The sequence below is a fragment of the Enhydra lutris genome, unplaced genomic scaffold (genome assembly GCF_002288905.1).
Source record: "Enhydra lutris kenyoni isolate GAN:26980312 unplaced genomic scaffold, ASM228890v2 scaffoldscaffold68, whole genome shotgun sequence".
NCBI classification, from domain to species: Eukaryota; Metazoa; Chordata; class Mammalia; order Carnivora; family Mustelidae; genus Enhydra; species Enhydra lutris.
In genome coordinates, this window is record NW_019154152.1 from 15255564 (window position 1) to 15271059 (window position 15496).

Genomic DNA, 15496 nt, shown 5'->3' on the forward strand with positions numbered 1-15496 from the left:
GCCTGGGTGGCTCAGCGGGTTAAAGCCTCTGCCTTCGGCTCAGGTCATGATCCTAGGGTCCTGGGATCGAGCCCCACATCAGGCTCTCTGCTCAGCAGGGAGCCTGCTTCCCTTCCTCTCTCTGCCTGCCTGTGATCTCTGTCAAATAAATAAATAAAATCTTAAAAAAAAAAATCATACATCAGGGGAAGAGACACAGGGATAAAGGCTCAGACACGTCCAGACAGCGAAACGCCTCAGGGTTATCAAGGAGCCCCGAACTTACAGCCAGGGGCGTGTCTGGGTGGGACAGGGAGCCCTGGAACCGTCGCCCCCGCGGCTAGATCACAGGCCGGCCTTGGGAAGAAAGGGGCGGAGGAAAACCTCAGCGTCCTCGGGGTGGGCGGGGCGGCGGCCGGGCGCGGGCGGCCTGGCTGCGCCGGTGGGCGGGGTCTCCCCGCCGGGTACTGCCGCTGACGGCGCCGGCCCCGCCCCTCGGGGGAGGGCGTGCGGGCGGCGAGTGCGGTGAGCGCGCGAGAAGGGCCCAAGCCGGCCTGGGAGCCTCCGGAGCCGAGCGCAGCGAGCTGCGAGCGCTTGGGTGGCGGCGGCGGCAGCGTGCGCGATGGCTCCGGCCGCGGACCGCGAGGGCTACTGGGGTCCCACGACGTCCACGCTGGACTGGTGCGAGGAGAACTACGCGGTGACCTGGTACATCGCCGAGTTCTGTGAGTGCGGGCGCCAGCGCCCGGGCCTGAGGCGGGAGGCAGGGAGGGAGGGAGGGCGCCGGTCTGAGGGGAGACGCCGCGTGAGGAAGGCGGAGGGCGGACCTGGCCGCCAGGGGAGGCACCAGGCCTGGCCGGGGAGGTGGAGTGGGGAGCTCTGGCCTTGGGGGCAGGAATGGGAGCGCTGCTGAAGAGGGGAGCGGACGGGGGAATCAGTGTGTCGGCTGAGGGGTGCCGGGGTCTGGACGGTTTGGGGGCGTTGAGTTTGGGGGAGCGGAAGAGAAGTGGGGAGCCCCCGCTGGACCTGAGGGGAGGCCTGAGGGGTAGGGCTGGGGTGGGAATTCCTGCCGGAGTGGAGGAGTGGGGCAGGCTGGGGCGGCCTGAGCGGAGGTTGGGAGAGTGGACACTGCTCGTTATAATGAGGGCCCGGGACACCTGCTCCTACTGTTGCTGCCACCACCTTCGGCCTAAGGGCACAGGAGAAAGGAACAGATCCTAGCTTAGTCTTATCCCAACCGTGAAGAGTCCCAGGTTTTTCCCTTCCTCTTCGTCTGTTCTCGTTGGACCTCGTCGGTCCCCGCCAGAGAAGGTGCCAGACTCTCAACACAAGGGACCAAGACCCTGCGCCACTCTGCCTCCTTTAAGACTACCTAAGGCTTAGGGTTCATCTGAAGACACTACTTCCATTGCTTGCACCTTCTGAGGACTTGGGGAACATCCTTCTCCAGCTGCTGCTCCTGACAGGCCCCAGTTGCCCCCGTGGGGGGTGGGGGGGGATGGTGTGTGTGTGTGTGTGTGTGTGTATGTGTATTTCGCCAGATTTTATTCCATTAGGCTAGGGGAGCACAGGAAAAATCTGCCAGTTTTTAAAATGCAGTTTACTTTGGTTAAGTTTTGAGAGCACAGTGTTTGATCCTTCTTCTGGTACCTATCTGCTTCTGGCAAAGTACAGAGCATTTTTTGGGCTATTTCTTCTTTTAATTGGATCCACTTTCTCAGGACACGAAGCAACTCTTCTTCTTCGCTAACCTACCCTTTGTTGGGTCCTTTCCTCAGGCATTTGTTTGGCTTTCTAGGAAAGAGGAAAGAGTTTCCTGCTAGTTGATCCTACCTCATTCTCTTCACAGTAATTGACTAAATTAAAAAAAAAAAAAAAAAAACCAAAAACAAACCTGAACTCTTTGTAGTGTTCAAGATTTTAAACCATTCCTTTTTTTTTTTTTTTTAAACCATTCATTTTAAACCATGATTTAGGCTGAGAGTCACTTATCCAGAACTACTGGTTTAAAGTAATAATTTTTACGTAGTGATGGACGTATAAGGGCAAAGGGATCATTTGTAGTGTAATTACTTGGCAGCCCATGTGTTGGCAAGGAAGCGCTTTACCAGTTTGATGTTAGGTCATGTTGGCAAGCCCATACGTGGTCCTGAGAAGGCCCATGAGAGGAAGAGACTTTAAACCATGCTTTCTGAACTGGAAATGTGTAACATGGAAAAGAGAAACTCAAGGGTCTTCAAATTTTGGATGGGCTGTCATATAGAGCAGTTTAACTTTCTTTATTTCTCTAGAATGTGGAATTAGAGCGTATGGATGGAAACTAATGGTAGGGGAGAGATTTTGCTTCAACATAAGGAAACTTTTAAACCGAAGAATAATGGGATGGATTCAGGAGACATAGAGGTTCCTGAAAGTGTTGAAACAGACATTGCTCAACTAACTCACATGATTATTTTATGGAGAATTAATTGTTTAGTAAAGAAAAGGGGTTGGCTTTAGTTGGCCTTTAGGTCCTTTGCATATTTATGGGTGGATATATGTAATAATGGCTCTTAGTTTAGAACCAAGGATTAGAATCGAGAGAAAACTGACAGTTAAGTCATGTGAGCTATGAGAGTGCAAGATACTTCAGTTCTGCCAGATAGCTCTGAGAAATGGGAAATGGCTTTTGGTCTTACCGTTCTCCGAGGAGGAAACTGAGCAGACTGCAGGGAGGGTTTTGACATAGGAATCGGGGTGCAAGAAGAGGGTAAGTGAATGTTGGTTGTTGTTTGCACGTGTACCTTTGGAGAAAATTATTGGGAGGAAGTTAAGGTCAAGTCTTCTTACCTAGGAGGCAGTGGATATCTATCATATTTTGGAGTATGAGAACTTGATCTTTGAAAAATATGTTGGTTAATAATGGTGTGTTTAAAACAAATGTAGTTTTGGGTGCCTGGGTGGCTCCGTTGGAGAGTCTGCCTTCAACTCAGGTCATGATCCAGGGTCCACAGGGAGTCTGCTTCTCCCTCTGTCCACTGCTCATGCGTTCTCTCTCACTATATTGCTCTGTCTCAAATAAATACATAAATTCTTTTTTTAAAAGATTTATTTATTTATTTATTTGACAGAGAGAGAGAGAGAAAAAGATATATCACAAGTAGGCAGAGAGGCAGGCAGAGAGAGGGGGAAACAGGCTCCCTGCTGAGCAGAGAGCCTGATGCTGGGTCTGATCCCAGGACCCTGAGACCATGACTTGAGCTGAAGGCAGAGGCTTAACCCACTGAGCCACCCAGGCACCCGATAAATTCTTTAATAAAAAAACCCCAAATGGGGTGGGGTATTGGGTGAGCCTGGTAGTGGGTATTAAGGAGGGCACGTATTGCATAGAGCACTGGGTGTGGTGCATAAACAATGAATCTTGAAACACTGGCAAAATAAAATAAAATAAAATAAAAAAATATAGTTTTATCATTGTTATAATATTTACAGTAATGATACAAATATTAAAGATAAGAATGGAGATAATAGGCATATCTAAGTATTTACTATATACCACACTTTGCTAAGCACTTCATCTATCTTCTCTCATTCTTTTTTTTCTTTTAAAGATTTATTTATTATTTTAGAGAGCGAGAGCAAAAGAGAGAGTGGGTGAGCATTCACTTGCATGTGGGGCGTGGGGGGAGGCAAAGGGAAAGGGAGAGAATCTTAAGTAGACTCCCTATTGAGCTTGGCTTGGGGGATGCTCAGCAGTCTCAGACCCTGAGATCATAACCTAAGCCAAAATCAGATCAAGAGTCTGTAGCTCAACCTACTGGGCCACCCAGGTTCCCCTCTTTAATTTTTTTAACCTAAGGTTGCAAAATGTGGTGTGGAAATAGTATTCAAGTTGAGGTCTGATTCTAAAGGTACTATATGCCATATTCTATCACATTTTCATTTTGTCCCTATATGTAAGGGATGATGATAGATGAAAGAGTATACTATTGCAAAGGATAAATTGAATAATTATTCAAGAATCTTATCTTTTAGCATTAGGCTCTGTGTATTTTGAATAATAAAAAAATGAGTTTCTGGAATTGCGTGTTCAGATGTGGCAGCAGTTCTGAGTCACTGAAATACCTGAAAATTTGACTTTTTATTTTTTAATATCACCCAAGATCAGTTCAAATTCTTCTTTTCTTCTTCCTCTTCTCTTTTTCCCCAAATTCCTTTTTTGCTTGAGCCTATTGTAAGGACAGAGGAAAAGGTAGAGTTTTTTTCTTAATTATAATTGCGAAATGATATATCCCTTGGTGTGGCAGAAGTTATAGGTACAGGCAGTCCTCACTCTTTATGGTAGTGACCATGCAACTTAAAATCTGGCCAAGTAGTCTTTCCTTTTTTGATTTTTGTTTTTAAGATTTTATTTATGATAGAGAGAGATGGAGAGAGGGAACACAAGCATGGCGGGGGGGGGGCTGGAGAGAGAGAAGCAGGCACCCTGCTGAGCAGGGAGCTGGATATGGGGTTTGAGACTAGGACTCTGGGATCATGACCTGAGCCAGAGACAGACACTTAAGGGCTGAGCCATCCAGGTACCCCCTGGCAAACTAGTCTTAATAATCAATGGGAAAAGTTACAGTTGTTCTGAGAACTTAAAATTTTTTTTTTTAAATGTCTCTTCAGAAACTCTGCCTTTTTTTTTTTTTTTTTACGATTTTATTTATGTATTTGACAGACAGAGATCACAGGTAGGCAGAGAGGCAGGCAGAGAGAGAGGAGGAAGCAGGCTCCCCACTGAGCAGAGAGCCCGATGTGGGGCTCTATCCCAGGACCCTGGGATCATGACCTGAGCCGAAGGCAGAGGCTTTAACCCACTGAGCCACCCAGGCGCCCCAGAACTTCAAAATTTTTTGTCAAACACCATAAACCCTCTTATTGTTGGTTATAAATTAGAGAAATGAAAAAAAATAGCAAAACTATTATTTAGTACTCTAATTTAAAACATTAAAAACACTGATAATTAAAATGTGTTATTTCTTTGTACAAAAAGTTACCAGAAGTAGTTTGAACTGTGCTGGCTTTCTTGTCATGTAACATGTGATGTGGAATGAGTGATTTTTCTATGCCTTAATGAATTGTCATTCTCCTTTCTAAGTTTGGTTCAGCTTCAACATTTTACTCTTTGCACTTTCAATATTGTGAAATATCTCTGAGAGTTCTTCTAATGCAGAGTTTTTTGCTGGCATCATTTCTTCTGGTCCCTCTTCATCCTTTTCTCACAACCACTTTTTTCATTTATGTTAATAAGTTTGCCTTCAAGTTAGTCTGGCTGTTTATCTAGAGTCCCTCAGATGGCAGCAGTCAACATCATCGTTGTCAGCTATTTCTTTGATAACTTTATGTGTGATTGGAATTTTACTTCCAACATTATCACTTTTTGTTTCTTTGCTACACTTTCATCATTGTTGGCTATTTCCATTTTTTGCTTATTCATTTTTGTAAAATGTCACATACATTCATTACCAGGAGACAAGGAGGCAACTCAGCTACACACTTGGCTGTCTGTACATGAACTGAGTAACAAAGTGCAGTGAATAATCACCAGCAGTTTTTGCCTTAATTTTTTGAAAAGATTTTATTTACTAATTTATTTTGAGAGAGAATGCACCTGCAAGGGGGTTGGAGGGAGTGGCAAAGGGAGAGGGAGAGAATCACAAGCAGACTCCCCACTGAACACGGAGCCTGATGCAGGATTTGATCTCACAATCTGCAGATCATGACCTGAGCCGAAATCCCGAGTTGGATGCTTAACTGACTGCACCACCAAGGAGCCCTTCAAACCACTTTTCAGACTTAGTAATGCTTGAAGGCAAAGAGCATTTTGAAGTCTCATCTTGGCTTAATATTTACCTGTGTTGTCCAAGATATTAACTAGGAAGAATTTTCATTTGGTAGCACATATTGGAAGAAATGATAGTTTTTTTTTTTTTTTAATGGAACAGTAATTGGTATATGGGTAAATAAGAAGAATGAATACTTCAAATGATAATTTGCGGAACTTTACTAAGCCAGAATACATAGAATAGTGAACATTTAAATGAAAGTCTTGGGATGCCTGGAAGGCACAGTTGCTTAAGCTTCTGCCTTCAGCATGGGTTATGATCCCAGGGATCATGGGATCGAATCCAGCATCTGGCTCCTTGCTCAGTGGGGAGCCTGCTTCTCCCTCTGCCTGCCTGTCTGTCTCTCTCCCTGACAAATAAATAAAATCATTAGAGAAAATAAATGAAAGTCTTGCCCAGTGCATTATTAGCTCTGGTTAAATTTTTAAGTTTTTTTTTTTTTTTTTTTAATTTTTAAGTTTTAATTCCTTTGATTTTGGGTTTACCCTATTCCTTTGCCAACTGTTTCTCCCTTAGTGGGAAAAAAAAAACCTGACCTGGAGAGTTTTAGGCAGTGCAAAAGAGCATTTTAAAAGAAGTGGAGACATGGAGAAACATTTTAGGTCTGGCAAAATGATAGAGCCCAAAAGAGACAGCAGAAGCATTAAATAGTGACACAAAAGTCCTACATATATACTGTGGGGAAAGTTCATGGTATAATGACTCGGAGCCAGGATCAAGATTCCTATCTGAACTTTGCTCAGTTGAGTGTTGTGACTCTGGGCAAATCACTTAGTCATTGTTTGTATCGGCTTATTTTCTATAACATGAGAATAATGATATCTAAGAGGGTTAGGAGAAGTAAATGGCATGGTATGTGTGAAAGTGCACAGTCAGGTGAAGTGCCTGGCCAATACAAGGTGCTCAATAAATATTAGTTGAATTGGAATCTAGTCAAAATAAGTCTAAAAAGTAAATCATACTGTGTTATAGTTGTGGCCTCCTCATCTGTAATGGTTAGTTTTATGTATAAACTTGGCTAGGCTATCATATCCACTAATTTAATTAGATACTAATCTAGGTGTTTCTGTGAAGGTATTTTATAAATGTTGTCAACATTTATCAGTTGATTTTAAGTAAAGATTATTCTCAGTGATGTGGGTGGGCCACATCCAGTCAGTTGAAAGGTTAAACTTTTGGGGGGGAGGTTTCTTCCTTGACTTACTTGACTCCTCACTTTAGCGGACCTTTCTTCTCTTTTCCTCCCTTTCATCCTTTTTTTCATTTGTTTGCATATATTGAAAATATACCAGAATTTGTAGATGTTTTCAATGGGATTGCTTTTGCACATGATGTTCCCTTGTCATTTGTAGCTACATTCACTCAGTGGATACCTCTTTAAACCTTGAGTGATTACTCCTTACAGGGTTGGGTGCTTCTCTTTCCCTTGGAAGACTTTAAAAAAACTTTTTTTTTTTTTTTTTTAAAGATCTTATTTATTTATTTGACAGAGAGAGAGAGAGAGAGAGAGAGAGATCACAAGTAGGCAGAGAGGCAGGCAGAGAGAGTAGGGGAAGCAGGCTCCCTGCTGAGTAGAGAGCCCAATGTGAGGCTTGATCCCAGGACCCTGAGATCATGACCTGAGCCGAAGGCAGACGCTTAAACCACTCAGCCACCCAGGTGCCCCTAAAAAAGTCTTCTTTAAAGAAAATTATTCATTTGGTAGAGAGCCTGTATGTGTGCGAGAGGAGGGAGGAGCAGAGGGAGAGGGATAAGCAGACTCTCTACTGATCGTGGAGCCTGACGTGGGGCTTGATCTTACAACCCTGAGATCATGACCTGAGCGGAAATCAGGAGTCAGACACTTAACAGACTGAGCCACCCAGGTACCCCTCCTTTCGAGGACTTTTTATTAACTGAAGGATAAAGGCCAAATTCTAACATGGCATGAAAACTCCTTTTTTTTTTTTTTTTTAAATGAATATTTTCACAACAGTCAAGAATTTTGTAGTGAATATCTGTTGCCTAGATTCTATTTTAACATTTTATTATGCTTGTTTTATACTTTTTTTTTTAAGGTTTCATTTATTTGACAGAGCACAAGCAGGGAGAGCAGCAGGCAGAGGGAGAGGGAGAAGCAGGACCCTGGGATCATGACTTGAGCCAAAGGCAGCTGCTTAACTGACTGAGCCACTGAGGTGCCTCATGCTTTTTTTAGTGCATATCTGTCCATTTACCCATTCTTCTGTCAATTCACTTTATTTTTGACACATTTCAAAGTAAATTACAGACATCTATACACTTTCCCTTAAATCCTTTAACATGCCTATCATCAGTTCAATTCTTTTTTTTTTTAAGATTTTATCTATTTATTAGAGAGAGAGCATGAGAGAGACAGTGGGCATGGGCGGGGGAGGGAAAGGAAAAAGGAGGGGGAAAAGCAGACTCTGAGCAGGGACCCTGGGATCATGACCAGACTTGATCACAGGACCCTGGGATCATGACCTGAGCCGAAGGCAGACGATTAACTGACTGAGCCACCCAGGTACCCTTAAAGATCAATTCTTTGTGGGTTTTCTTTGGATGTAAAATTTATATTTGAAGTTATGCACAAATTTTATGGTATATTTGCTGAATTTTAACAAGTGCATACATTTGTGTAACCAAAACCTCTATTAGAATATGGAACTTTACTATCAAGGAAGAAAGTTCCTCATGCCTCTTCCCTATTAATCCTCACCTTCACCTTCCCCTTCTCTCTAGGGCAGCCACTGTTCTGATGTTCCTCCCCCCACCATAGATTAGATGTACCTGTTCTGAAACTGAATATAAGTGGAATCATGCAGTATTTACTGTTTGGTATAAGACTTCTTTCATTCAGCATATGGTTTTTGAGATTTCACCAATGTTGTTGCAAGTTTTGGTAGTTCCTTTTTATTGCTAAGTGGTATTCCATTATATGAATATTCCACAGTCTATCAGTTTTCCTATTGCTGAACACCTGGCTTTTTTCAGGTTTTGGCAATTATAAATAAAGCTGCTTATGAACATTCTTATACAAGTTGTCTTGTGGAAATATATTTTCATTCTTATAGGTAAATAGTCAGGATTAGAATAAATGGGTCAGAGGGTTAATTGTGTGTTCAGTTTTATTAGAAACTGCCAGATCTTTATTCAAAGTGGTTTTACATAGTGTTTTACATTCACAGCATTTCATCCACTTCTTCACCAACATTTGGTGTTGGTGTGTCTTTAATTTTCACCATTCTCTTAGTTATGTAGTTTTTTAACTCATTATGGGATCAGGTGTATTCTAAACTCTTTAGTCTTTGTTCTTCCATTTCCCTATAATTCCTGCTTTCCTTGAATATACTATACTCTTGCCAAAACATTGTTTATGTATTATGTTTATATTTTGGTGCACTTTTCTTTTTTTTTTCTTTTTTTTTTTGGTGCACTTTTCATTGTTTGTATTCTTCCCATGAGAGATAATAGTAAATGGTTTTTTAAAGCCATGAAGTTTGGGAGGTGGCTTATTATTCAGCAATAAGTAACTGAAATAGTGTCTGAAGTTGAGTTTTTTTTTTTTTTTCTTTTTTAAAGATTTTACTTACTTATTTGACAGAGATCACAAGTAGGCAGAGAGGCAGGCAGAAAGAGAGAGGAGAAAGCAGGCTCCCTGCTGAGCAGAGAGCCCAATGTGGGGCTTGATTCCAGGACCCTGGGATCATGACCTGAACCCAAGGCAGAGGCTTTAACCCACTGAGCCACCCAGGTACCCCTAAAGTTGAGTTTTGAGCAATTTTGATTTCCTGTTGTGTAAACTCAGAGTATGCCAAATCACACCATACATTTTATTCTTAGAGGATGAAACTTTAAAAATAATAATAAAGTTTAATATAGGCCCTCTCTTTGAAAATTTCAGAGAATTTTTATAAGCATCATTTTATTTATCCCTATAATACACTCATAAGACTCAAAAGAGGCATTTTACCCAGTGAAAATAAATAAGTACTTTAAGGTTGAAATAATTCAGTTGCATGACTGGAAAAATTTTTGACGCATTATAGGTGTGAACTCTATCTTAAAGTTCTTTAACTTTTCAGAGCAAGCTGCTTTTAACAGCAAGAGGAAAGACTGAATGGACTCAAAACAGAACTCTTAACATTGCACTTGTTAAAATCTTGATACTGCTGTAAAAACTGTCTTATGGCTGGAATTCATTCATTTCTACAAAACAATAAGGAGACATTCTAGGTTAAGATAGTCTTCGCAAATGAAATATTACAGTTTGAGGCTATTTTACCTGCTGGGTAGCAATTCCTCCCCACCCCCACCCCCTTTTTAAAGTAGACAGGAGGACAGTCTGGTTTTGTTGTCTGATATCCATTTGATCCCTGGAATTCCTTTAGTTAGTTTTGCCAATTGGATGTTCAGTGTTCTTTTACTACTCTAGAAATATCCAATTTAGGTTAAGTGTCTCAGTTAAGTGTCTGCCTTTGGCTCAGGTCACGCACGATCCTGGGGTCCTGGGATTGTGCCCTGCATCTCCCATCTCAGGCTCCCTGCTCAGCAGGGAGTTTGCTTCTCCCTCTCCTTTTCCCTTGCTTGTTTTCTCTCTCTCTGTCTCTGTCAAATAAATAAAATCTTAAAAAAAAAAAGAAACGTCCAACTTAAAGCTTGACAATTAAAGAGAATTATGACCTTGATAAAGGAGGACTGTTCTTTTTTTAAAGAGCATTCATTAAATAAACATTTAGCCCCCTCTTTGCCTTTCCTTCATCCCATTTCTTCCTTTTTCTCCAGAGATAACCACTATCCTTAGTTTATTGTTTATCATTTCCTAGCTTTTCACCATATGCATTTCTAAAAATACACTGTTTAGGTTTCCTTATTTTATAGTCTGTATAAGTGGAATTGTACTGTGTATGTGTGTGTTTATTCTTCAACTTGCTTTTCTCAATTATGTATCATCCTGTTCCCAAGAATTATCTCTGTTGAGATCTGTTGATGGGTTTAGATATAGTTCATTTATTTTTACTGTTTAGAATTCTACTGTATGAATATGTTGATTTATCCATTCTTCCGTTTCTGGATGTTTTTTGTTTTCAGGTTTTGGCTATTACAAATAATGTTATAACCTTCTTGTACATGTTCTAGTATACACAAATTAAGAGTTCTTGTATATATTGACAAGTATAATGGTTAGATTGTAGGGCATGCCCATATTCAACTTTTACTTTTAGAAGATCAGAAGTTCTCATGTTTTTTTGTCTCATAACCTCTTTTATACATTTGAAAAATTATTGAGGACCCTGAAGAGGTCTGTGAGTTAATAAATCTTTTGGTATTTACTATATTAGAAGTTAAAACTAAAAAGATTTAAAAGGCTCTCTCTGGCAAATAAATAAAATCTTAAAAAAAAATTAGTTTTTTCATTTTATTTTTCTACCCAGAAGTAGAAATACTGGATTTTATGGCATTTCTATTTTTAATTTTTGGAGGAACTTCCATACTGTTTTCTGTAGAGGCTGCACCAATTTACATTCCTACCAGGAGTGTGAGGGTTCCCTTTTCTCTGTATCTTCCCCAACACTTGTTATTTCTTGTCTTTCTGATATTAGCCATGCTGACTGGTATGAGGTGATAATCTCACTGTTTTGATTTGTATTTTTCTGATGGTTAGTGATGTTGAGAGTCTTTTCATGCATCTGTTGGCCATTTGTATGTCTTCTGTGGAGAAATGTCTATTAGGTCTTCTTCCCATTTTTTTTTAATTAATTTTATTTATTTATTTTTAACATATAATATATTTTTATCCCCAGGGGTACAGGTCTGTGAATCGCCAGGTTTACACATTTTACAGCACTCACCATAGCACATACCCTCCCCAATGTTCATAACCCCACCCCCCCTCTCCCAACCCCCTCTCCCCATCAACCCTCAGTTTGTTTTGTGAGATTAAGAGTCACTTATGGTTTCTTCCCATTTTTTAATTGGATTGTTTGGGGTTCTTTGGATTGAGTTGTGTGAGTTTTTAAATATATTTTGGATATTAACCCCTTATCAATACATCTTTTGCAAATATCTTCTTTCATTATTAGGTTGCCTTTTCATTTTGTTGATGGTTTCCTTTGCTGTGCAAGAAAACTATACATAATTACAGTGTATGATTTGCTAAATTTTGACAGATGTACTCCTGTGAACCCATCACCACAACCAAAATTTAAATATACTCATCATCCCAAAGAGTTTTCTTGTGCACCTTTGTTGCTTCATTGGTTGTTTCAGGTAGGAGGGTAAATGTGGTCCTTATTACTCTGTATTAGGTGGACATGTAAATCCTGTTTACAGCCTATATTTCTTGTTATTGTCTTCTGTAAGAAGTCTTCCTTAATTATTTGGTAAACATGCTGTGTAGGTATCTTCATAAAATTGCTCTACCAACTATGAGACTAGTACAAAGCCATGTGTACCATCAGAAAATGGTTTGCTTCTTTAAGAGATTGGACAAAAATAATGGCACTAATTCTAAAAATGACCTGAAATTTAAGTTGTATATTGAATTTCTGCTTTAAAATCTATTTTGTTCCTTTTGCCTGGCCTATTTTTTACCCAGGCTTTTTTTTTTTTTTTTTACTGTCAGCTATTATGTGCCCTTATGTTTAAGGTGTTTATCCTATAAAGCAGATAACTGTTTCTTTTATTGTTAAAATTCAGTCTTATTTTCTGCTTTCTGTGACTACGGATATATTTTTATTTCCACCCTTTTTAAAAAAAAAGATATTTATTTATTTGACAGAGAGCAAGAGAGAGCACAAGCAGGGAGAGCAGCAGGCAAAAGGAGCGGGAGAGGCAGGCTCCCTGCTGAACAGGGATGTGGGACTCAATCCCAGGACCTTGGGATCATGACTTGAGCTGAAGGCAGATACCCAACCGACTGAACCACTTGGGCATCCCATATTTCCACCCTTTTTTATAATGCTTTTTATTCTACATCTATATTTCTTGCCTTCTTTTGGCAGTGATAGGTTTTTTAATTTCTTTCTCCCCTCTACGGTTTGGAAGCTACTGGTTTGTTCTAGTTCTGGTATTTATTTAAGTATTTTTTAAATACATGTTTGACTTAAAGTCCAAACTTATTTCTTCTCTCATTTTAAGTAATTGAAAGAAGCTACTTTAACTTTATGTATGCTCCTCCTAACTTACATGTCATTTATTTATTTATTTGCCAGAGATAGAGTAAGAGAGAGCAAGTGCATCTTATTACAGTATGTAGTTCCACCTTGGATTAGTCTTTGCTGCATAACAAATTTCTACTTATGTAATGGCTTAAAGTAACACATATTTATAGTTTCACATTTTCTATGGCTTAAGAGTGTGGGCCTGGCCTAGCTCGGTCATTTGTTTAGAGATTCACAAGGCTGCAATCAAGGTGTTGGTGGGGGCTGTGGTCTCATCTGAAGCTTGAAGAGGGAAGCCTTTACTAGCAGAATTTGGTTCCTGGTGGTTGTTGGATTGAGGCTTCGGTTTCTTGCTGGCTTTCGGATGGAGGCTACTCTTAGCTCCTGGAACCTGCCCTTGGTTCCTTGTTACATGAGACCCCCAGAATAGGCAGCTCAACAATGTGGCAGCTTGCTTCTTCAATGCCAGCAAGGGAGTAAGAGACTCCAGCAAGATGGGTGCTGCAATCTCATATAATATTATCACGTACATGTAATTATGTATATCTCATCATCTTGCTATATTCTGTTGGTTAGAAGCAAGTCACTAGTTCTGCCTACGTACAGAGGGAGGGAGTTACACAAGGGCTTGGATACTAGGAGGTAAGGATTCTGGTGGCCACTTTATTAATTAATTATTTATTTGAGAGAGAGAGAGAGTGAGCAAGTGAGGGGGGCATGGTGGCGAGGGGCAGAGGGAAAGTCTCAGGCAGATTCCTCACTGAGCTTAGAGCCCCACAGGGGGTTGAATTCCATGCCCCCAAGATTAGGACCCGAGTTGAAACCAAGAGTTGGACACCCAACTGACAGTACCACCCAGGTGCCCTATTTATTTAAAAAAATATATTTTTTAAATTTCTTATATAGAGAGCGTGTACATAAGCACGGTGAGGGGCAGAGGGTGAAGGGGAGGGAGAGGGACAAGCTGACTCTGGCTGTGTGCAGAGTGGCTGCTCTGTTGGATCCCATGGCCCCCTGAGATCAAGACCTAAGCCAAGACCTGAGCCCAAAGAAAGTTGCTGGTTAACTGACTGAGTGACCCCAGCGCCCCCTGGTGGCCACTTTAGAATATGCCTGTCACAAACCTTGTGTTTATACTTCCAGAGGAGGTAATTGTTTTTATTGTTTTATTTGTTTTCTCTTTTAAACTAGATCACTATGGAACAACTTTCTTACTGTTTTCTGTGCTACTGGGTGGCTGCTTTTCTGTTTCATTTAACTACTGAGTAGGTAGTCCCTCAAGCATTTCATGTAGATGATCTCAGATCCAGTTCCCATCCTTCCATGGTCCAGTGCCTTATCTCTTATTCCTTTGTGAGCATTTGAAATTCTACTTTCTATGATAATGAGACAGCCAATTCACTGCCCTACCTCTTTCTCTTTGTAGAACAGTCATAGTGATTTTCTTGGTTCTTAGTTTTTCCCTCTGGGAATTACCTTTAGTCTTTTGGGAGTTGAATTGTGCATTGAAAAATATATTATTAAACTTTATCCAGCATGTCTAGGTGTTTGTAAGAGAAGATTTTTGGGGTGTCTGCCATATTGCTTAATAGCTATTTCTTTATTTTAGCTAACGATTTATACATTTCAAAACTAGAAATACTATTAACTAAATAAAAATGTGTGCTTACAGATATATAAGATAAGAACTTCAGATAGTGAGTATTGACACATGTGCAATATAGAGTTGAGAAGTATAATGGATAAAGAGTTTCACGAACTGGCCGTTGATGACTTTTCTGATGTAATCTCTTGCCTTTCTAAACACTTGCACTTTATACTTCAGCAATATAATTCAGCTTTTATTTCCTCAAGCACAGAATGCAGCTTCATCGTTTCCTGTGTTTGCATACATTATTCTTTCCGATCTGGAATGTCCTGCTTTATCTCTCTCATCTCTCTTTACTTGGTTAATTCAGCCTTTTAAATTTTTTTCTTTCACATTCTTTTTTTCTCATTAGCATTTTAAATTATTATATTTTTCATTTCTAAAGGCTTTCTTTTTTAAATCTACCTGACAATTTCTGATAGTTTTTTAGTTTTTGTTTTTGTTTTTGCTTTGTTTTATTTCCTTAAACATATCAAACATTTAATATCTTATATCCATTAATTCAGTATCTTTCATCTTTGTGTGTTTCTGTTGCTTGTTTTGCTGTTCTTCTTTTATGGCTGTTGTGTTTCCTTATGTGCTCTTATGATTTTTTTTTGTGTGCTCTTATGATTTTTGATGATTTCATTTTTCTGTAGACTTGGGAAGTCTTTGAGACCATGTAAAGTCAATAAAAGGAGGGGCCCTTAGTTCATTGCTGTATCCCAGGGTTTGTTAGAGTGTTTACTATATGAGACTTTCAGCAAATATTTATTGAATGAATGATGTGTATACGTTTCACAGAGTATTGTAATTATAAATATGTCTATATTCTCCAATATATTGATAATGCCTCA

General features: G+C 40.1%; 1 protein-coding gene across 1 annotated transcript in view; it reads left to right on the plus strand.

The window, feature by feature from the left end:
- Nucleotides 1-601: 601 nt before the first annotated feature.
- The window catches only part of LOC111159349 (alkaline ceramidase 3-like), a gene marked incomplete at its 3' end in the record, with an annotated part of 121594 nt that continues 106699 nt past the window's right edge, over nucleotides 602-15496 (plus strand). The window contains exon 1 of the mRNA XM_022521746.1: nucleotides 602-704. Within this exon, the coding sequence (XP_022377454.1) occupies nucleotides 602-704 (103 nt within the window). The remainder of the gene's footprint in view (nucleotides 705-15496) is intronic.